General features: G+C 38.4%; 1 protein-coding gene across 2 annotated transcripts in view; it reads left to right on the top strand.

Moving 5' to 3' along the window:
• The window catches only part of slc12a2 (solute carrier family 12 member 2), a 70,963-nt gene that overhangs the window by 15,211 nt on the left and 33,198 nt on the right, over positions 1 to 22,554 (top strand). For both annotated transcript variants that reach the window (XM_085464644.1, XM_085464643.1), the window contains exons 2-14: positions 7,734 to 7,853; positions 10,674 to 10,749; positions 14,852 to 14,947; positions 15,033 to 15,172; positions 15,343 to 15,453; positions 16,276 to 16,384; positions 16,534 to 16,658; positions 16,890 to 16,974; positions 17,064 to 17,221; positions 17,341 to 17,448; positions 17,604 to 17,727; positions 19,320 to 19,421; positions 22,192 to 22,347. In XM_085464644.1, coding sequence (XP_085320770.1) covers positions 7,734 to 7,853; positions 10,674 to 10,749; positions 14,852 to 14,947; positions 15,033 to 15,172; positions 15,343 to 15,453; positions 16,276 to 16,384; positions 16,534 to 16,658; positions 16,890 to 16,974; positions 17,064 to 17,221; positions 17,341 to 17,448; positions 17,604 to 17,727; positions 19,320 to 19,421; positions 22,192 to 22,347 — 1,510 coding nt within the window. The remainder of the gene's footprint in view (positions 1 to 7,733; positions 7,854 to 10,673; positions 10,750 to 14,851; positions 14,948 to 15,032; positions 15,173 to 15,342; positions 15,454 to 16,275; positions 16,385 to 16,533; positions 16,659 to 16,889; positions 16,975 to 17,063; positions 17,222 to 17,340; positions 17,449 to 17,603; positions 17,728 to 19,319; positions 19,422 to 22,191; positions 22,348 to 22,554) is intronic.

Here is a 22,554-nt window from a genome sequence, read left to right as displayed (position 1 = left end):
TTTAAAAATCCAATAAAAGCAACTTTTTCAGAAAGGGAAAACATTCCATAAAACAAACATAAAAAGATTGTTGTTGCCTTGCATCCACTATCCACTATCAACTATCTTTCTCTCATCCAAAGTCAGGTTGTGGTGGGTCTATGCTAAGCAAGGTTTTCCAAATGTCTATCTTCCCAGCCACATTCCAGGTCCTCTTCAGTTTCCTAAGCCAGAATTCCTCTAGATTTCTGAGCTCCCCGCCCTGTCTCTAAGGCCGAGAAACTCATTACCCAGAGTTCATGGTCATAGATTGACTGATAAAATCAAAAGCTTTGCTTTTGTCTCTCTTCACAACGACAGTCTGGCACAATACCTACATGACCCATGACGCCATACCAATCCACCTGTCCAAGTAAACCTTCCCATCACGTGTGAATAAGATATCAAATTATATTAACTCCCTTAACTCTGAATGGGCCCTTGTCACCTTTTTAGGCTTTGCCTGACTGAGCCGCACAGTTTATAGTCCGGCTCTGCCTTAAGCTTCCTCCCTAGGCCTGCCTATAGGGCAGGGCTCTGGTAAACATGTTCTGGCCAGAATAAATTGGTGCCTATGTCACATTTTAATGTAGACTAAGCCTACTTTTGAATTCTGATATATATTTAATCTTACATCTTAGGACTTACGTCATAAGTCTTAAGAGTGGTGATTTGATGAAGGCTGTTAACTTATACAGTTCGCTTTTTTCCTAGCATGGGCGATCGATCGTGGCTCAAGAGTTGGCAGTTCGTCTTGTAATCGGAAGGTTGCCGGTTGGAGCCCCGACTCCGACAATCTTGGTCGTTGTGTCCTTGGGCAAGACACTTCACCCGTTGCCTACTGGTGGTGATCAGAGGGCCCAGTGGCGCCAGTGTCCAGCAGCCTCACCTCTGTCAGTGCCCCCAAGGGCAGTTGTGGCTACAATGTAGCTTGCAATCACCAGTGTGTGAATGGGTGGATGACTAATGTAGTGTTCAGCGCTTTGGGGTCCACAGGGACTAAGTAAAGCACTACACAAATACAGGCCATTTACCATTTAGCATCCTTTCTGGCTTCAAATAGGCTGGACATTATAGCACATAAGTTGATTTAAGTCTATATTCTGTCTTTTTATGTGGATAGAATAACTGAGAAAGAGTATGTCCAGATTCTTTAACTTCACCTCAAAACAACAAGGGGGTTGAAAATTGCACAACTTGGTGTTCCAGCAGGACAACAATCCCAAACGCACGTCAAATGTGGTTTTGGAATCGCTAAAGTAGGCTGAGTTTTAGAGCTTCCCAAAGCTCTGACTTCAACTCTGTTGGAAATTTGTGGTCTTTGTTTACAGGCTGGTTCTCTGCCATGAAAAAAAGCCAATTAAATAAAACTCTACCAATTCTTCCAAGAAGAGTGGTCCAGCCACAATTATGTCAGAAGCTTGTTCGTGGCTGCTGAAAGTGTCTGGTTGAAGTGGAGCTTGTTAAGAGACATTTAACACCAGATTTGTGTTTTTAAGTAATCTCTAAGATGGTGAACATCTTTACTGAAATATAGTCTGACCAATGCTAGGTTTCCACAAATTAGTTTTAACTGTAAGTGTACTTGGAATTATTTTTTTACCAGTTGAACAATGCAGTATTGTCTTTGCTTAAGTTTGATTGGAACTCTGAGAATGAGTTTGAGATAAACAAACTCTAAACTCTCATTTGTACAAAGAAGTAACAGAAGAAAATGTCTGCAGGGAACATAAGTGAAACCAGCTGGAACTTGTCATTGCAGTACGATCTGGAAATAGTTTTTCCACCTTTGTTTTTTACTCAGTATAGTAAGAATCATTCAGTTTTTCCAGTACAAACACAGAAAATGAGTCAAAATGAGGGGGATGGGGCTGCATGTGTGAACAGTTATCAAATGTCTACCATTCATGAATATGATGCTGAATAACTAGTTATGCATTCTTGAACTTTGACAAGTGTAAATGTATAAATGAATTTCTTCAATCTGTAGTAGAACAGTAAAGGGCGTTGTTTGTTTCCATTCGTCATGAAGAGTGTCCAGGAAAGAGTCTGACCTCTTTCTACAAACGAGATGCTCTCCTGATTTATGGTGTCCGTAATAGCGCAATGACATAAGCAACATGACCTGATATCACCCATAGTTAGGAATTCAATTTCATATTGCCCAGCTGTTTAAAAATGTGCCCGAAGCAGATTTATTTTACCTTTGGATCTGTTAAGCTGTCCTAATGCCACATAAAGGTATCCTCAACCACTTGTCCAAAAGCCGCGGGTGCATTACTAAATTGCAAATGTGTTGGGGCACATAATGCAGACTTGCGTCAGTAGCTAATGCTGCGTATCGTCACTGCAGTTTGAAAAGGTTACTGTATTCCTGTGGGATTTGTTATAAAGAACAATAGGTAAGAAAAGAAATGCTTCAAATGAAAGGATCATGTAGAGCTGGTGCTTTGTCATGGCCTGTTTTGTCTTTTTCCCCCCTGGATATGGTGATAATTGTTTGGACTGATTTCAAGGTAGATACTTGGAAATACTAGAGCTGGGCGATATGAGATTTTTTTTCATATCACGATATGTTTTTTTCATTTCAGGCAATAACGATATCTATCACGATATAAGCCAAATAACTATATTTGTAAGATTTAAATGTGCCGTTGCTCACAAGTAAAATGTGAAATAATCAGCAGCTTGTTTTGATTTAAATATTTATTTCCCATAATAAGTTCAACAGGGTAGATGTACTAAAGAAACATGAGACTTTTTCAGATAAATAAAGGCAAATATTGCAAACTACACAAAAGGCAGCCGCTAAAGCGTTTAAGTTTCAAAATAGAACAAACAAAACAGACTAAACTGTCAATTCCACTTAGAAACAAAATATTAATTCTAAAAATAAATCTTAGTTTGTTTTACAGAAGAACAGACAAAACTGACTAACTTTTGTCAATATCAAATAAACTGAGAACTAAAAGGAAATTCTCAATCTCTCCTTGTTGTATAGCTGAGCTTTTCAAACAGTTTTAACAGTTACTTTAGTCTGACAAAAGCCGAATGACGAATTAGCGCTTCCAGTCAGAGATTGAGCATGCACCGGTTTATTGCATTTCCAGACTTGCTTTCGGCACAATTTATAGTGCACGCTACTCTTTTTGTCAGACTTGAAATAGCCGAAATACCTTCACACTACGGAACTTCTATGGCTCTTCCGTTCGACAATCTCTCCGGCATTGGAACCACCATCTATTTTCTCTTCGGTAATCTTCGGTCACGCTCGGTTGATTTTTCTCTAATCGGCACACTCATTTCCTCCGTTACCCGGGCGGCACGGCGGCTGCCTGCTTCCCAAAACAAATACACATGTGCGGCTTGGCACTTGTGCTGTACATAACAAGTCACGTGACGCTGCGGCTTTGATTGGTTCGGCTCTGCACTATTTAATTTGGATTTCTTCTTCGTCTTCGTCTTCTTCGAGCGGTGAGGCCTATCGCAATACATATCGTTATCGTTCTATCGCCCAGCTCTAGGAAATACTATGAAGTGTCATTTCATAATGGACATCCTTCACCATTAACAGATGCTGGCTTTTAAACTGTGTGCTGATAACAAACCTGATGCTCGCTCTTCTCTTTAGCCTGGAGACAGAGCATCCATGATTCCCATAATGCATCTCAAAGTTCTGATAGGTCTCTCCACAGCACAGTTCCATTTTGCCTGGGTCCCTTTTCAACTTTGTTGTACAAGAAATTGTGTCTATAGAGCAATTTCTGTCTACGTTTCACAGATTTTAAAATGGATTGATCCATCATCTTAATACTTTTATAATTCTGGTAAAATAATACAATTATGATAATTCAGATCAGAAGCCTTTAGCCCATCCAGCTGCCATGGCTTGATTGTAGCAGTTTTGCTGAGTCATTGAGGGGATGTTGACAGATGGTCCAAGTGGAGTGATCTTGAGGCCCTCCCTCCCACAGCTCAGCACTGCACGTGCCAAAGGCCCAGCTCACTTGAATAATTTATAACACCTATTTATACAGCCAGTGTAACAGACCCGGTCCACTGACACGTCTCTCTCTGTGTGCGTTTGTTCATGCGTGTGTTCTCTGCAGTACAGTATCACTTCATATTCCTGTCACAATGCACAGTGGTGTTTTTGTGTAGCCTATTTAATGAAAACGTTTTAGATGACGTCTAGATAACGAAGTGTAATCTTCACGTGCTTTATCCAAGGTGCACCCTCTGTAACTGACACTAAATGTATTTATTCACTTTGACTGTAGGGAGTCTCTCGCTTGGCTTGTAGCCAACTCGCAACCAGCGTGGCTTCTTCACCTGTCCTTCCTGCACCTTTCTGCTCAGTGTATAGCTACTCTTGTAATAATCTAGTCCGTTTACTGCTCTGGCGACCAGGATTACTGAATTGAAGGCCCAGCTCTGCACTATTGCGAAAAACTCATAGCCAGGCTCCTGTATTCAGTGCAACTGTTGTTAGCATAGCCACCATTAGCTCTCACCCCAGCAGATTGTCCCATCAGCCAGGAAAGCATGATAGCTGTGTGACTGTGAAGAGGGAGCATAGCTCTAGACATAAAGATCTGGATGGCCTCTAATTACCTGCTGTTAAATTCAGATTTGATTTTTTTTTTCCTTTTTTTCTTTTTTTGCAATATCTCTAAAAGTGGAACTATCCTGTCTCAGAGTGACACTGAAATACTAGTTCAAGCATTTGTTACTTCTAGGCTGGGCCAATGTAATTCATTATTATCAGAATGTCCTAAAAACTCCATGAAAAGCCTTCCATTGAAATGAAATACTGCAGCGAGAGTGCTAACGGGGACTAGAAAGAGAGCATATTGGCTTCTCCCACTGGCTCCTCCTTACCTAATTTCACAATTTAAGGAGGACAAAGTTAATAGATTTAGTCCCCCAAAAACATATGTACCTGGAACATACACACCATTATTAGACCATTACCTACAGCTACTTTCAGTACCATTGATATTTATTTAGTCTTTTTCTCCAATTGATCTTTCTGAGTTAACTTCAGTTATTACTTCCTCCAAACTATCAACATGTCTTTTAGACCCCATTCCTACAAGACTATTCAAAGAAATGCTACCATTAATTAATGCTTCAGTCTTAAATCAAACCTATCTCTAATAATCAGCTATGCACCACAGACCTTCAAGCTGTCAGTAGTTAAACGGTTTCTTAAAAGGCCATCTCTTGACCCAGCTGTCTTAGCTAATTATAGGCCAGCCTTCATCTCCAACCTTCCTCCATCTCAAGAATTCTTGAAAGAGTAGTCTCCAAACATCTTAAAGATCATCTGCAGAGGAATGGCTTATTTGAAGAGTATCAGTCAGTTTTCAGAGCTCATCACAGCACAGAAACAGCTTTAGTGAAGGTTACAAATGATCTTCTTATGGCCTCTGACAGTGGACTCATCTCTGTGCTTGTCCTGCTAGACCTTAGTGCAGCGTTTGATACTGTTGACCATATCCTTTTAGAGTGATTGGAGCATGCTGTAGGTATTACAGGTACTGCACTGCAGTGGTTTGTATCATATCTATCTAATAGACTCCAATTTGTTCATGTAAATGGAGAGTCCTCTTCACACACTAAGGTTGATTATGGAGTTCCACAGGGTTCAGTGCTAGGACCAATTCTGTTTACATTATACATGCTTCCCTTAGGCAGTATCATCAGAAGACATAGCATACATGTTCACTGCTATGCAGATGACACCCAACTTGATCAGATCATGCCTTTATGGATGATCTGATAATCCTCGTGTTGGTGTTGTTCCCACATCATCATAATAAACGTTGTTCCAGGTTCAACAACATTTATTATGATGATATGGGAACAACACTGACACAAGGATATGAGATCGTACCAACTTTATCTACCCATGAAGCCAGATAACACACACCAATTAGTTAAACTGCAGGAATGTCTTAAAGACACAAAGACCTGGATGACCTCTAATTTTCTGCTTCTAAATTGAGATAAAACTGAGGTTATTGTATTCGGCCCTGAAAATCTTAGATATCTGTTAATATTGTAATCAGATTCTTACTCTGGATGGCATAACCTTGGCCTACAGTAACACTGAATGGGGACATGCAGTAAAAGCTTTAGTATAAGTTAGTAATGTGCGTTACCACAGATAACATTTTTGCCCCAATACCAAGTAAAATTCAGGTTGGTATTAGTGATACTGATCAGATCCAGATACTCTGTACAAAAACTTGATGTGTTTGGAAAATCAAAATAAAAAGTTGTGTATGTCAAACTGCACCTTCATAATGAATACAAGACATTAGACTCGTTGTTTTTATTGTTTAATTATAAAGAAATATCCTATAAGAAATCAAAAACCTAAGAAGTCATTACCTACATTTTAAAATATTCAATTAACAATCAAAAACAATAGCTCCTGTTCTGCAGCACCAAAGAACTCCACAAGTGACATCTATCAGTGATGACGGTCATCATCAATATACAGCCGTATTTCGCATCTCACTCTGTCAGGCGGAAGAAGTAGTAGTTTCTACCAATAATTTAGACAGTCCCAATAATAGTTACTTTCCACTGTGTTCCTGTTAATCATAAACAAATTTACCCCAAATACTAGTATACGTGCAGAGGGCTGGCTTGCAGATGTCCTTTGTTCTACTTCAGGTTAATAAGAAGGCAATCAATGCAGTTAATATAATACACTGTATACCCAGGGAGGATGCCAGTGGGACACTATTGTGCACAGAAGGGAGCTTCTAGTATTTTTAACAGCTACACAAAGTAAAGAAGGTGACCTGTGTCTGTAAGCCAGTGTTCCTTTTTTTTTTAATTGCCTTTGATTTAAGCAGGAAATGAAACTCTTGTTATTTCGGAATGTTTTTGCAAGGGTGACCTGGAGAATGTTTTCGATGGCAGGAGAAACCAGAGTGCTGCAAAGAAGCCTGCAAACTGTCAAAAGAAGGGCCTTGTCTGGGTTGGAATTTCAGATTGTCTTGCTGCGAGGCATTATTATTAGCAAATGAGCCACTTTTGATGCTGTATAAAATGTGTGAATGCAGCAGTTTTTAAATCTAAAATCTATTAAGTTTGATTAAGAATAGTACAATTACAACAAATGTTCAAACTGAGAAATCTTCATTTTCATGTATTTATTTTCAATTTAGTCCCAACAGTGTGTTTCAACAAATTTTAGACTGGGACACTCAGAATGAACAGAAACGCTCAGAAAGTCCAAACCTTAAAAACAACAAAAACCTTTATTAGAACACATCCCAGAATGACAGAGAAGAAAAATAGTGACCTGCAGTCAGTCTGTTACATATTGAAAACATTTGGCAGATTGTGAAATGTAAAGGAAGCCACAAACTGTTGAGCAGCTAAAATTTTATTTCAAGGATGAACAGGTAAACATTCCTGTCTAAATTATAGCAATTAGTCTATTCTGTTCCTCATTGCATGTAGTATGTTGTTTAATGTCATGCTGTACAGTGGGAAACATACTCTTGCATCAGTTTTATTTATGTGTTCCAAATGTTCCTAACTTTAAACACTTTCTCAGTTTTAACTTTTCATGTGCTTTGTTTGCATTTTGTGCTTAAACATCAGATTTAAATAAGGCACCAGCATTTCGCTTTAGATTACGTTTACTTCTACTTGTTGCTGACTTTGATTCAATTTTTTGTGCTTCTAAGGAACCCTTTGAGGATGGCTTTGCCAACGGTGATGAACTTACACCAGCGGAGGAGGCCGCTGCTAAAGAAGCAGCTGAGTCAAAAGGAGTGGTCAAGTTTGGCTGGATTAAGGGGGTGCTGGTAAGTCAAATTTAATTATTACTTTGCTTTGTTACTTGTGTGCAGAGTGAATATGCTGTCTTGCGATTTAAAAACTAAGTATGTCATTCTGTTAAGCCAGTTAACACTGACCTTTAAGTCATTCAAGCACAGAAAAGGCACCTAATCCAGGGGATGAATGAATTTTGTCTACATATAACAGACAACTAAGCAAAGAACCAACTTTAAATTCTAATTTTAGGCCTTCATCAAGGTCAACCCTGACCCTGATGAAGGCCACAAGCCGAAACGCGTTGGTCAATCAATAAAGTTGTTCCTCCTCTTGTTTTTTTTGTTTTTTTTTTTTCCCCCCTCTTCCCATCCTCTCCATGCACCTTGGAAGCAGGTGAAGTTGTGCCAGAATTTTTTTGCCTGCACTTTAATATCCCCAAAACAAATAATAGTTGTATAAAAACAAGGTGATTCCTAAAGAGCCTAGCTGAGAATCTGGAATATCTACTGATGGTGTGCAGTGTGCCCTTAAAAATTTGAGGAAATTGGAAAAGTGCATAACAAAAAAGATGTGCCAGCCCTACAAAACTATCTTCAATAGACGAACAGTAAGTAACTGAAAGTCATATCTTTAAGAAATAGGAAAATAAATCCAGCAAAGTGTTGACACAGGACCCAGCTGGCCCTTCAAAACTGTTCCTGAAGACTAGTTAAATGACGAAGTTCATGCTGTGTGTGGGTGTTTGTTTTTGTTTGTTTGTTTTTTTTTCTCTACCAAATATTGACCTTCAGTCTTGTTAGTTGTAAACAGGCTTAAGTGCTTATGTTTCACTTATTTCCTAGTTTGTTAGTTTTTTAAATCAAAATATAAAGAAGGAAGGATGCATGTGTTTGGACAGGACTTTAGCTGCGGCGAAAGTTGGACCTAGTTTTCTTTACAATATTGCTTTAGTTCGTGCACATTACTTTTAAGGTACTGCCATAGTAATTTAATGAGGTAGTGAGCTGGACTTTTAATGGACCAATTCAACACCTTGACTGGCAGTACAAATGAGAGGTTTATGGTAATATGCCATTTTTATTTTTTACAAAGGTGCAAAGCCCACTTTAGTGACAGTTGTCCAAAGGAGTCTTGTGGTTAGTGCAAATTCAACTTTATAAACCTAAGCTGCCAAGTTGTGTTAGACAGAAGAGGCTTTCTCCAAGGAACTGTTCCAAACAAGCTTGCCTTGTTCAGTCTTTAATTGTGGCTTTAACTGAAGCCTGTAGAGTCTGAGATGTAGCTTTGTGTTTGGAAATGGTCTGCATGTGCTGCAGACAGTGATGAAAAATAACAAATTCCATGTAAAAACCAAAAATATTTCTAAAATAGTTGGAGTTTGCATTGTGTTCTTAAGAAAATGTTTTCTTATGTCAGATAGCACAAATTAATATTGATATATCTGCTATAGTCCAATATGGGCATCAGTTGGCTGTACTGCGTTTTCCATTCTGTTCTGTACTTTATCTGCAGTCCACTTACTATTATTGTCTTTCACCAGCCCAGCCAATTCATAATTGTCTGGGCATAATTGTGGCATAACCGTGGTTCAGGGGGTTGGGAAGCTCATCTGTAACCGGAAGGTTCGATGCAGCTGTGGCTACAGCTGTGGTTTGCCTGCACTAGTGAGTGAATGTGAAAGTGAATGATTAGTGAAATTGCAAAGCGCTTTGGGTGCCTAGAAAAGTGCTATATAAATGCAATTTATTATTATTATTATTATTATTATTATTATTATTATTATTATTATTATTATTATTATTATTATGCTAGTTATTTTAGCCATTGAGGGTAAAAACGGACATGTTTGAATCTAGTAAGCGGTTAAAGGATTATTCATGTTCATGTGTCTGGATATTGTCATCTTACTTCTGTTTTAATATGAGAAAGTGTTACTTCCTCTGTAATATAAACCTTGGCTTCTAATAACTTTTTTTCAAGTACTGTCTTCACGTTTACTTTGTAAAATGTGATCCTTGCTGATCCCTACTGGGGAGGGGTGTTGCTTATGGAGTCTATGTGAGGAATTTTAAGTGTTTTTAAATGACATTCTGCCAGAGGGGTAAAACCTGCTTACAGTGCGAGCTCTGTATACAAAATGTGAAGTTTTTTGCAGTCACAGGCAACAAGCACTGAAAAGAGATCTGGTGTTCGATAAAATCTTTGGTTTATCACATTGTCAGAATAAGAACTTCCACAGACTTGGTTAACAGAAATCTGTTTTCACTTCAACGTTTAATGTTATCTGCTCAGTTTTTGAACTCAGAGAATATTTTTTTTGTAGCTTAGTTTATTTATATTTAATGAAAATAAAAGGGCTCTTATTCATTGCTGTGTGTAAATAAGAACAAGCTTGTTGAACTTTGCAGTACAAATTTCAACAAGCATACAAACAAGCAAATTTTTAAAAATCTTTTTCTTTGACATTATATGTTACTGTAATAACTAATGGTGAACAAGTGCTTATGTAATGGCATTAGTAATGAATTAGTACCAGCTTGAACATGATATGATCAGTTTTAGATCCAGTTGTTTGTAGTCGACCCCCCTCCCCCGAGTGAGAGAGACTGTTTTTTACTTGGTTTTATTTGTATAAAAGGAAAAAACAAAAAAAACATTGAAAACTAGATTTGTTTTATTGACAGCGATTGACTGTCTGTGACGTAGTGCAGGTTTGGAGATTTATTATTTTAAGTTAAAAAAAAAAAGTTTAGTATTTAACTTTCTGTACTTTAATATAGACTGACAAATGTGTTTTGTTTTTGTTTTTTTTAAATGGCGTCAACAGTAACACTTCTTCATCTCTGTAGGTACGCTGCATGTTGAACATTTGGGGTGTAATGCTCTTCATTCGCATGTCCTGGATTGTGGGCCAGTCTGGAATTGGTAAGTAGAAAGCTGTCCAACTTAAAGGGGGTCACCTGTAAAAAGTAGAGATGGCACGATACCACTTTTTTATGTCCGATACCGATACCGATATCATAAATTTGGATATCTGCCGATACCGATATGAATCCGATATAGTGTTTTTTAATCAACAAAACTGTTTTTTAAATATCTTGCTGCATTTTGTATAAGTTCATACTCAAGTTTAAAACAACAACTACACTAAAGCTATTCTGTTATACCTGTATGCAAAAAAAATGTTTCATAGTTCAGCAATACTGATCAATCTAATAAACTTAAACCTACACCATCCTCCCTATTCTGGTATTTTAAAGAGTACTTAGCATAAATATTAAGCAACCTAACTAATAGGGTTCCAACTCCCAGCAACAACAAAAATAAATAAATAAAAAATAGGGAACCACCCCTCACGCTCCACCTCATGATGCTTAATCGACGTAATCAACCTTAATTTGATGCAGTGTGAAAAAAATGCACAGAAATCAATTATTTTTCAAGAAATATTAAATAGATTCAACATCTTTCTTCAACAAAATTGCAGACTGCACAGATGGTACCTTCCCAAAGGAAAAAGTAGTATAGCTTACTAGGGTATATATATTAGACTTAATAGTTACTATATACAGTAATGGACTTCTATTCATTTTGCATCAAATTAAAACTTTGGGTGTCAGATAATTATTTATTAAAAGCTTGACATTTTAAATGAGAATAAGAAAGAAAAGTATGTCTTTGTGCCCCCTTTTCCCTGTTAATGCCCTATCGGCCCCCCTGGCTAAACTTTGCTAGATCCGCCCCTGCACAGTTACCAGCGTCAGCTACGTAGAAAAAGATCCTCGAGTAGAAAGTAATATTAAATACATTCTAACAATAGCTGATCAAGCTTAAACGTGCTGCTGTTGTTCAGCCGCTGGTTTCCTCTTTCTGGTGCAAAGTGGGCCAAAAGCAAACTAGAGACACGGACTCAGACAGAAAAGCCGATCAGCTGATCGTTAAGCAGTTTCATGATTGAAGTAGCAGCAAGAAGAGGCAGTCGCTTGTTAAGCTTAACGCAGGAATGCTTTACAAACATTCAGAGATGGACTTACACACTTGCTTTACTTCTCTCGGGGATAACTTTGTCGGAGATGAAATGCCGGGTTGCTAGCGAAGCTCCAAATGCTATCCAGAGCACCGACAGGTCCCGCATGCCACAGCCGCTCTATCACGTGAGGCATACTGCTCAGACGTGCTAACATTCTGAGGTGAGTTACAGCGTGTTGCAAGTTTTGTGAGGTGCTTTCGTGATATTTAATGGATCGGATTACATTTTTTATTTTTCTCCGATATCCGATCCAGTAATTTAGGTCAGTATCGGACCGATACCGATACGTAATATCGGATTGGTCCATCTCTAGTAAAAAGGGGTTTGAGCTCAGTTTTCCCCAGCTGTCAAAAGTAAATGTTGGATGGTAGAAGAGTCCTTATTCTATTTTTATTTAATCTTTCTAATCTAATCTTTCATAATTTTTATTCTAGATTAGTCAGAGGTGCAAGTGTTTCACTACATCTTTTTCAGTTATAATAAGGCTACGTTCACAACACTGCAGGCGAAAGCGCATCAAATCGTTTTGTTTTTTTTTTTGTTTGTTTTTTTTACACCCTATGCGACCCATATCCGATCATGGTGTGACAGTGTGAACGTCACAAATCCAATATTTTCAAATCCGATCTGGGTCACTTTCGTTTGTGGTACTGAATCCGATACATATCCGATGTTTTAGAAAGCGACTGCTGTCTGAACGGTCAAGTCGCATTAAATCCGTCTTTTACATCACTGACACAAGACAGACGCCAATTATCAGCGCCCGATAAGACATCGCGAACGCTTCCTGGCCATCCAGTGAAACTGTTTGGAAGACAGCGTTGGAGAAACATGAACATTTTATTTATACTGTATAATCTGCAGATTCTGACAGAAATCTGCAACTGTCCTTTGAAGCACCGCTCCTCTCTAAAACAGCAATAAGGATCATTATTAGGTTATTTACATTATTATGTAAATGTGGAATCTGTTTGCATCCACATTAGCATTAAAATGAGAGCCAGGGTTGGCATGATACTAGAATTTCAAGCCAGATCCTGATAGCCAAGGAAATACTCGGTACCTGTTTTCATTTCTTGAATATGTTAACTTTAATTATAACTTTGGTTTAACAAAATAAGTATTTACAATTACGTTAAGTGATTTCATTTGTACAGATGGTTTACAGAAGGTAAAATGTATTTTAAAACATACTAATGAACAAAGATTAAATAATACATAAATTATATAATGATTGTAGAGTATTATGGAAAAGCTAAAAATGAATTTGGAGAAATGAATAGTAGTGTAGTATTAGTCACACACAAATAAAGAATGTATAAAAACACAGAGTACTTACTGCAAAAGATTGAACCAGTCCCTGCATTTTCAAACTGACCACACAGTAATTAAAGGAATACAAATGAATAAATTATTGTAAGAGTAGAAAGTTTTAAGCTCGTCTTCTTCTCCACATCCGTGACATCTCCCTCTCTCTTTCTCACTTTTTCAGCATTCACACTGCTGCACGTTTACAGTCTGCAACTCCTTATATCTTCAGCTTTGCTCTTCAAACCCGAAACCTGTCTGAATTGGCTCCTCTGATCCAGATTTCACACTTTAGTTCTCCACACTCTAGACCAGACATCTGAAAGTAATTTTATATTATTGGCCACGAACAATAATTGTTTGTGCTAATAGTTAAATGGCCATTGTTAAAATGTGCACTAGTCAATTTAACATTTATGGCTTATTAATACTTCAGTATTGATACCGGGACACTACTGGCTTCTGACCCCTTACCCCTGCTGGGCAAATGGCCACCCCTCCATGAGCCTGGTTCTGCTGGGAGTCCTTCCCACTGTCACTAAAGCGCCTCTCTCAAAGGGGATCAGTGGGTATAATAAACATTGAACACATTACCAATCTAAGTAAATGTATTTCTAAGGCATAAAAGTCATGACTCCAGCTCAAATAAGCATGATTTAGAAAGCAACCCCGCCACTTAGTGCAAATTAATGTCAGCTGGTTCAGTCCCCGCAGATGGCCTATGTAAAGGTCTCTCCAAAAAACAAGGTGTCACACAAGAAACATCTTTTGATGGGTAAAAATAAGCTCTCTCAAGATGTTTGTAACCTTATTACTGTAAAACGTGATGATAGCATCGTGCCAGAAGAATTTCTAAAGGCCAAAATGTGAAAGTGGAAAGAACATCATTTCAACCTAAACCAGCCACAACCAGGTGCTCCGCACAAGATTTCAAACAGAGGCGTGAAAAGAATTATCAGAAGAGTTGTCCAAGAGCCAAGAACCACTTGAGCCAGAATCAATAGTTACAATTGTTTCAAAGAAAACCATCAATAATGCACTAAACCACCAAGGCCTGTATGCTTGCTCACCATGCAAGACTCCACTGATTGCATGGTGCAAAAGGCATGTTGAAGTGTGTTTAAAGTTTGCTGAAAAAGATGGAGGCAAGTCTGTTTAATCCTGGGAGAATCTAGTCTGGTATGATGGGACCAAAATTGAACATCATGGTTTGGGGCTGTTTTTCACCACACAGCACTGGCACGCTTCATGTAATTGAAGGAAGGATTAATGAAAAAAAATGACTGAGATGTTCTTAAAAAGACAAAAAAACGCAGCTGCCATCTACCAGGGTTATGATAAAAAAAATGAAACAAGGTTTGCGGTATTAAGTATTACTTTCCAGAAAACCTAGCAAGGTGCATATGTCTCATTGCCCCTTGTTTATTGACAGTTTTGTGTTCATCACTTTTTCTCTGCTAGCTCATACTCAGCTAAGCCCAGTATTCCTAGCCTCCTGGCACTTGTTGATCATTTTCCACTTTGATGTGAAATATCACCACAACGTGAGACGTGCGACAGACGTTGCTGCATTGGCTTGTCCTGTTACTTTTTACAGAGACATGAGAGTGATTGGAAGGGCTGCTAAAAACTGTTAAGTATTATGCTTTTTTTTTTTTTAATCAGTTCATGATGTGGTCTCTTCTGCAGCTCTTTCCTGTGTGATCGTCGCCATGGCTACAGTAGTGACAACCATCACTGGCCTCTCCACCTCTGCCATTGCCACCAATGGATTTGTAAGGGGAGGTATGTTTTACTTGACTGAATGACTGACTTTGCATGACTGACTTTGCATGACTGAACTTTTGCTAACACTCCCTGCTATTTTCAGGTGGAGCATATTACCTGATTTCAAGAAGTCTTGGCCCAGAGTTTGGAGGCTCTATTGGTCTTATCTTTGCCTTTGCCAATGCAGTGGCTGTTGCCATGTATGTGGTGGGCTTTGCTGAGACTGTTGTGGAACTTCTGATTGTAAGTCTATTAGGATTTCACATTGAATTCAAGAAAGCTGCTAATTATGGCTGATCAGTGATCAGCAGGAGTGGGTTGTCCTGGCATCATTGAGAGAGAAAAGCACATATCAAAACACTGTTTGCTGATTATTGTCATTCAATTTACCAAGTCCTTGTATTGTATCTCAGGGTATGGATGCCGTCATGACAGATGAAGTCAACGATATCAGAATAATTGGCACCATTACAATAATCATTCTTCTGGGCATCTCTGTAGCAGGAATGGAGTGGGAGGCCAAGGTATGCACAACATCCCAATTCATAGAAACTTACACCTATATGAAACTACATAAAACATGAATGTAGCCAAAGTAGTGACACTCACTGGTTGTAAAATTTGTTTTTTATAAAGACTTAAGTTCGGTCTTATTGTGTGCATGTGTGATTGTGTTGGTGTTGGGAGGTGGGGGGTCCACACAAAAATCAAAATTTGAAGGTAACACGAAAATCTTCAGTTTACTTTGTTGGCAAGCTGTTAGCAAGTTTCGCAAGCTAAACCAATACAGGATTACACTCCAAAATTTGGCAACTTAGAAAGCTGGAAAATGTTTGTAATTCTGTTGCTGCTTACTCTAGTGATCTCATACTGCCTTCATGGGGTGTTTTGTTTTTTTGTCCTTTGGGTTTTTTTTCCCCCTCTAAACTGAACAAGCCCATGTTGGTGCATGATGTGCCCGTGTGCTTGCCTCTGTTCCAATGTTGTTAATTTTGCTTGATGCTGGAAAGCTTTTAGAGTGAGTTTTTCAAAGCATGGCAGCCAAAAACGGTTTTATTGCTATATTTGTGTTATTGCTGTGTAGGGTCTTTATCTTACAACATAAAGTATCTTGAGACACGAGTTGTTGTAAGTTGGTGCTATATAAATAAAACTGAATTGCACTGAATTTTACTATGAAGGCTGTGGTAACTTGGAATCGGTACATTGCAATCCCAAATACTGAAGACACCAAATCATCCCAGACCAATGTTTACATGAGACTCGGACAACCCTGCAGATATACTACAGGTGTAGTCGATTTAACTACTACACATTAATACACTGGTTTTAATTGCTTCCTATAGGCCCAGATCTTCTTACTCGTCGTCCTTGTCACAGCCATCTTCAACTATTTCATTGGAAGCTTCATTCCTATGAAGTCAAAGGAAGCTAAGGGATTCTTGGGCTATGATGGTAGGACGTTTGTTTGTTTGTTTGTTTGTTTGTTTGTTTGTTTGTTTGTTTGTTAAAAAATAATATAAGAAACACCTCATAAATCTGAGGGCTCATGTTGGCTTTTACACTGCTGTGTCACAGTTGGCCTTTGATCTTTTTTCTGTCAGCTTCAATAATGTGGGAGAACATGGGTCCAGACTTCCGAGGAGAGACGTTCTTCTCTGTGTTTGCCATCTTTTTCCCCGCCGCCACTGGTATTCTGGCTGGAGCCAACATTTCAGGAGACCTTGCTGTAAGTCATGTGCAACCATGTGATGAATGTTGATATAGTGTCAAACCAAGTAAAGGTTTACTTTGTAGATTGTACTGTGCAGGTGAATATGACTATGCTTCCACTGATTAAGGCTGTTGAGACGGAACTCATAGCGTTGAATTGGCTGTAGGATTTGATGTACTCATCTTAAAGCCTTGTATCCAGTTATATATTGTAATCTTAAAATGTTGTTGTGGTTGGTTGTTGCAGGACCCACAGATGGCCATCCCCAAAGGGACCCTTCTAGCCATATTAATCACAGGGATAGTCTACCTGGGTGTTGCTATTTCAACAGGTGGTGTATAGTACCTGCATTTTTCCAAGGTTGTCACATCCTTTTTAAATACAAAATCTAATATGTGGATAATACTTTTTAAAAACTAGGCTCCTGTATTTTGAGAGATGCCAGTGGAAATGTGAATGACACAATCAGTTCTCACCTCATGGCAAACTGCTCCACTGCTGCCTGCAAATTTGGCTATGACTTCTCTACCTGCAAGAATGAGGATACCTGCCGCTATGGACTGCATAGGGACTTCCAGGTATCAAATAAGTGTAAAAGAATATGAATATTACAAAACAACTTTATCAGAACATGAATGTTAATGTTTTTTTAATGTAGACATCTAACTTTTCAATTTACATGTAATCTTTTGTTCAGGTTATGAGCCTTGTTTCTGGTTTTGGGCCCATCATCACTGCTGGCATCTTCTCTGCCACTCTATCCTCAGCACTGGCCTCTTTAGTTAGTGCACCTAAAGTTTTTCAGGTAAGATCAGATCCAAGCTTTAAAGTACTGTATATAATAAATTGCAGTATTGAGTGATGGAAAAATGTAAATGATTTAATTAGTTTTTCTTATAGCGTTTGATTATAAACAGCTTAAACTCCAGTGAGACAACACAAAGGCTTTTGTTTCCGCAGGCTTTGTGTAAGGACAACATCTATCCTGGCCTGCAAATGTTTGCCAAAGGCTACGGCAAGAACAATGAACCCCTACGAGGATACATCCTGACCTTCGGTATCGGTCTGGCCTTTATCCTCATTGGTATGGCTTCACTCATTGCTTGCTCGCTGGTTGCTTTTCATACTTGATCACATACAACCGTACAAAAATATTAGCTGGAAAGTAAGAGCACCGTGGTTCTCAGAACCCTTGTTCTCTTTTGTGAGAACCGGTGTTTTCACGCAGTGTTTGTTCTAAACAGAAAAAACCCACGTTGGTGCATGCTGTACTGTGCCCTTGCCTAAGGGACATTTAGAATGATGTCATGATACTAGAATTTTAATCACGATATCTATACCCAGAAAAATACTCTATACCAAAGGGAGACTTTTGACCCCATGCTGAAACAGAAGAACTAATGGCCAAGAAGTCATTTCTTAAAAAAGTTATGTTGTCAGCTTTCTAAAATACAGCAAGTAAAATAGATAAATAAGTAAATGTATTTCTAAAGGTGCTATTGACACGATGTTCTCATCAGGTGTTGGTGACAAACCATCCAATCCACACTTTCAAAGAAACCCTGTGTGATCTCCAAGTATTAAAGCCCCTTACTGAAATTTGTTTAATACTTCAAACCAAGCCTTTGTTGGCGATGACAGCTTCAAGATGCCTCCTGTATGGGAAAGCTAGTCGTAGGCATGGCTCAGATGTGATTTTTGGCCCATTCTTTTCACACAGTCTTCTTTGTATGTTTGGATTGGATGGGTTGTTGCCAATATCTGGTGAGATTTCATGTCAGTAGCACCTTTATTTACTTTGAAAACTGGTGATGTGTTCAATACTTGTTTTACCCCCTTTATTTGAGTTTAGGTTTTAAAACCTGACGAGTCTAAATATTGTAATTATTGTAGAAGAAGAACATCATGGAAAACTTTCAAATGAACCTTGGATAACGTGTAGTATTAGTTATGCTAAAATAAATATAATGAAACAGAGGGCTTGATGTGAAAAGGATTGAACCAGCAAACAATAGAATAAGACACATAATGATAACACAGTGTAATAAATTGTTGTAAAATGGTTACATTTTATGTCTTGTCCACATCTGCGACCTCTTGAGCGGACCTGGAGGGCCTCTCTCATCCAGCACTCACACTGCTCAGCCCCAGTCTGCAGCTGTATATTGGCACCTCCCCCTCTGTAGGCCTGAAACCCACCTGATTCAGCTGCTCTGCTCCACATTTCATTCTTTGTTTGCTTGAACTGATACAGAACCAGGGTCATTACTGTCCTCTGAAATTCATCCTAAAGTGTTGTCAGTTTTATGAACATGGCAACTGGTCTAAAATTTGACAATAACTCTTGTCTGTAGTTTTTGTTTGTTTTATTGCAAGCTCCTAATAAAAACACTTTTACAGACCAGTGAACTAAATTAATATTGATACAACAGCTGTTGAAAACTTTACCTTTTTAGATGCCTAAATATTTAAGATTTTACAGTAATGGCGCACTGCATGACCACATGCTGGAGTCAGCAGCAGCCGATATGTTCACTGTCTTCATCCTGAGAGTTTGAGTGTTTATTCAAAGGGTTTTGTTTTGTTTTTTTGTTTGTTTGTTTTTTTTGACTGGACATAAAATCACAGGTGAAATTTTTAACTTTTCTGAGTTGACTGGTGCTTTTCTTCTTGCAGCTGAGCTGAACACTATTGCACCCATTATCTCCAACTTTTTCTTGGCATCATATGCCTTGATCAACTTCTCCGTGTTCCATGCATCACTGGCTAACTCACCAGGTAAGATCAGTACATTTAGAAATGGGAGAATCTAAGCATAATAAAGTTCTTGATCAACATATTAAGACAATAGAGGAAGTTATTGTCATCCTAATCCAGACTGTAAAAAGGAAGCCTTCATGTCATTAGGTATAATGTTGTGTTTTTTAAAAACCAGTTACTGGTTTTCAATGAGACTGTCCTGATGTGTGTCTCATAAGAGAGGTCATTCACACTGATGACATACCAGAGGTTAGGTGGTTGAATACATTTAGGCTTAGAAGTTGATGCATCTTAGACAAAGAAAATTCAATTTGGACAGTTGATCATAAATATAGAAAGCATATTGTCATTAATCTCCTAAGACCCAAACTCTTCCACTGCATGCATTGTTAATCTCTCTTTGATATTTGGACATATTGGGGCCTGATGAATGTAAAAACAAAGAATTAACAGATTTTTTTTTTTTTTTTGCCTTATTTTTGTTTTTAAGAAAAATGAGAGCCACATATGAGCATATTCGTTTAAAATTTGATAGAACAGTAGCAGTATAATGTCCTCGTAAGTGGATATCAGGCCCTTGTAGAGCAAAATTCAGTATTTTGGTCTAAATAACCCAAAATGTGATGATGAGGTTAATGTTGTAACTATATTGGGACAGTACTGTTACACAAGAAGGTAGGTGATGTCTGTTTCCTCTAATGTTAGTCTTTGTCAACCACAAAGGGCTAGCCAAATGAAAGTTGTTTTTAGACTATTTACCTCCACTTGTCTGAAAGAAGAACCTCAGTTAAAGTCAAAAATCTCAAACTGCCCAGAATGGGAGATTTTCAAAAATGGCTGATACTCATGTTCTTGTTTTTACTTCTTATTTCTCTACAGTAATCCATCTATATGATGCAGTCTTTTAGTATTTGTGGAAAAAGTGTGTGGTATATCTGATGTGTTACCTGTTAAGATTAGTAACCATAAATCTTAGGTGGGATAAGATGGTCTCCTGCTCCCTTGGTACCCATCTCTCTATTCTAGTGACTAAAGTGTCAGAAATGCATACAAAACTGAACAAATAGATTCAGCTACTGATAAGGGAAAGTTCTCTTTTTTTTTTTTTCTTTCTTTTTTTTTTTTTTTAAACTAACTTTGGTGAAGTCACACTTTGTAGACTGATGACAAATTCAGTGATGCGTCTGGCTGTAGCTCAGGAGGTAGAGCAGGTCATTTACTAACTGGAAGGTTAGTGGCTCGATCCCTGGCTGCTCCAGTTTGCAATTTTTGGGCAAGATACCGACTCAAAGTTGCTGTCCAATGTATCCATCGGAATAAGAATATGTGTGAATGTTAGTTAGAAAGCACTTGCATAGGGGGGAAAAAAAGCCCAGGGGGCGAGTTGTATAAAGCACTTTCAGTGATCATGTAGAGTAGAAATGTTCCATATACGAATCAGTTCATTTACCATTTATTGATGGCGTATATTGAGTTCTTTGCTTCCCCCTCTCTCTACACCCTCTCCTCTCTCTACACCCCCTCATCCCTCTCTCTCACACACACACACACACACACACACACACACACACACACACACACACACACAGACAAACCAAAGCCTTAGCAGAACTGCAGGTACAGATTATTTTTCTCTTTCCAATTCCTCCAGCAGGTCATAAAATTACATGGACCTAAATGGTACATGACTCATTTAGCGAGTACAGAAACAGTATGATGGTGTAATAGATTTCTCTCTTTGGAACACAAACATTACTTTCAGTTCAGGGCCAATTACTTTCTCATTTCTGGGACTCCTAAAGTCCCTTCATAGACTCAGGAACGACACTGTCAATGTACCCTTTATGTCCTGTTTTTTAAAGACTCTGTCATTGTGTAACCAAACACACACCAACTGTATTCCATCACTAAAATCCCACTATTCTAGTTACTGTACTGTCCAATGAATGAATATGGTCCCTAATGTCTCGTATAACTTCTAGTAGACTGTCAACTCATTCTTTAACCCAAACATATGCCTAGATCCATCTGAAACATTATCCCTCCTCTCTAACAGCAACATTGACCGTTTTATAATAAGCTTCTTTAAATGGAGGCTGACTCAACGTTTCCTGTTCTTTAACCTCCCACATTGCTGGTCTTATTTAATTTGTTCCCAGCTGAAGTGTCTGAAAAAGAATTTCTACTCAGCCTTAACTGAATTTAATTCAGTTTTCAGTTCTAATTTTTGCACATAATACCTAAACTGTATCAAATGCAATCAAAAAGTTTTGTGACTGCTCCAATAAAAAGCAAAAGCCCTTGTCACCTTGTACCCTGATACAGTGACTGATGCAGTCAGTCCTACTGCTTTACTTGAAGTGCTCAGCGGTACCATCTGGATCTCCTTCACCATGTCAGAATTGCTTTTGACCTGATGAGCCTTCTTTGGTTTTGACTGCAGATCCACCCACTAAGGGCTGCTCTGGGGTCTAACATAACTAGACCCAACTCTTCTTACCAGTGATGAAGAATCTTGAGTTGCTTTTAAAGTAAATGCTCGTAGAATTCAACACAATGGTTCTTTTGCTCTCATGTTATGAATTACAAATGCACCAATGCAAATAGTCACAACAAGAATAACATAAGCTTTCATTGTCATTGCCAAAGGTCATGTTTCATGCACACGACCATGTTCATACCCAGCTGGAGCAGTTATGGAACTTTTTGTTTGCACCTTATATGTGACTAGCACTGTTTGTGTGGCATTTTAAATGTATTTTGTGACTAATTTACATCGATGTTACAGGCTGGAGACCTAGCTTCAAATACTACAACATGTGGGTTTCCCTTGCTGGAGCCATTCTCTGCTGTGGGGTGATGTTTGTCATCAACTGGGCAGCTGCCCTTCTTACAAATGTCATTGTTATGGCTCTGTATATCTATGTCAGTCACAAGAAGCCAGGTGAGTTGGAGAGCACGCCAAATTTGGCCAAAAATTCCTCACTTTTTTTATGGAGTAAAATAATTACCAAGTACCAATATGATATAAGAATTATATATTGGTTGTCATTTAGTTAAGCTGAGTTTTATTAATGTAGCACCAGTTCACAACGACAGTTGTCTCAAGACACTAGAGAGAAGGTAAGATGACAGTTAACCATGATTTAAG

Source organism: Copadichromis virginalis, linkage group LG7 (assembly GCF_057382275.1).
Source record: "Copadichromis virginalis isolate Kocher_CV1m ecotype Utaka linkage group LG7, C_Virginalis_male_GT1.1, whole genome shotgun sequence".
NCBI classification, from domain to species: domain Eukaryota; kingdom Metazoa; phylum Chordata; class Actinopteri; order Cichliformes; family Cichlidae; genus Copadichromis; species Copadichromis virginalis.
Note: the sequence above shows the minus strand (reverse complement) of the source record. Positions and strands in the feature narration are given on the sequence as shown.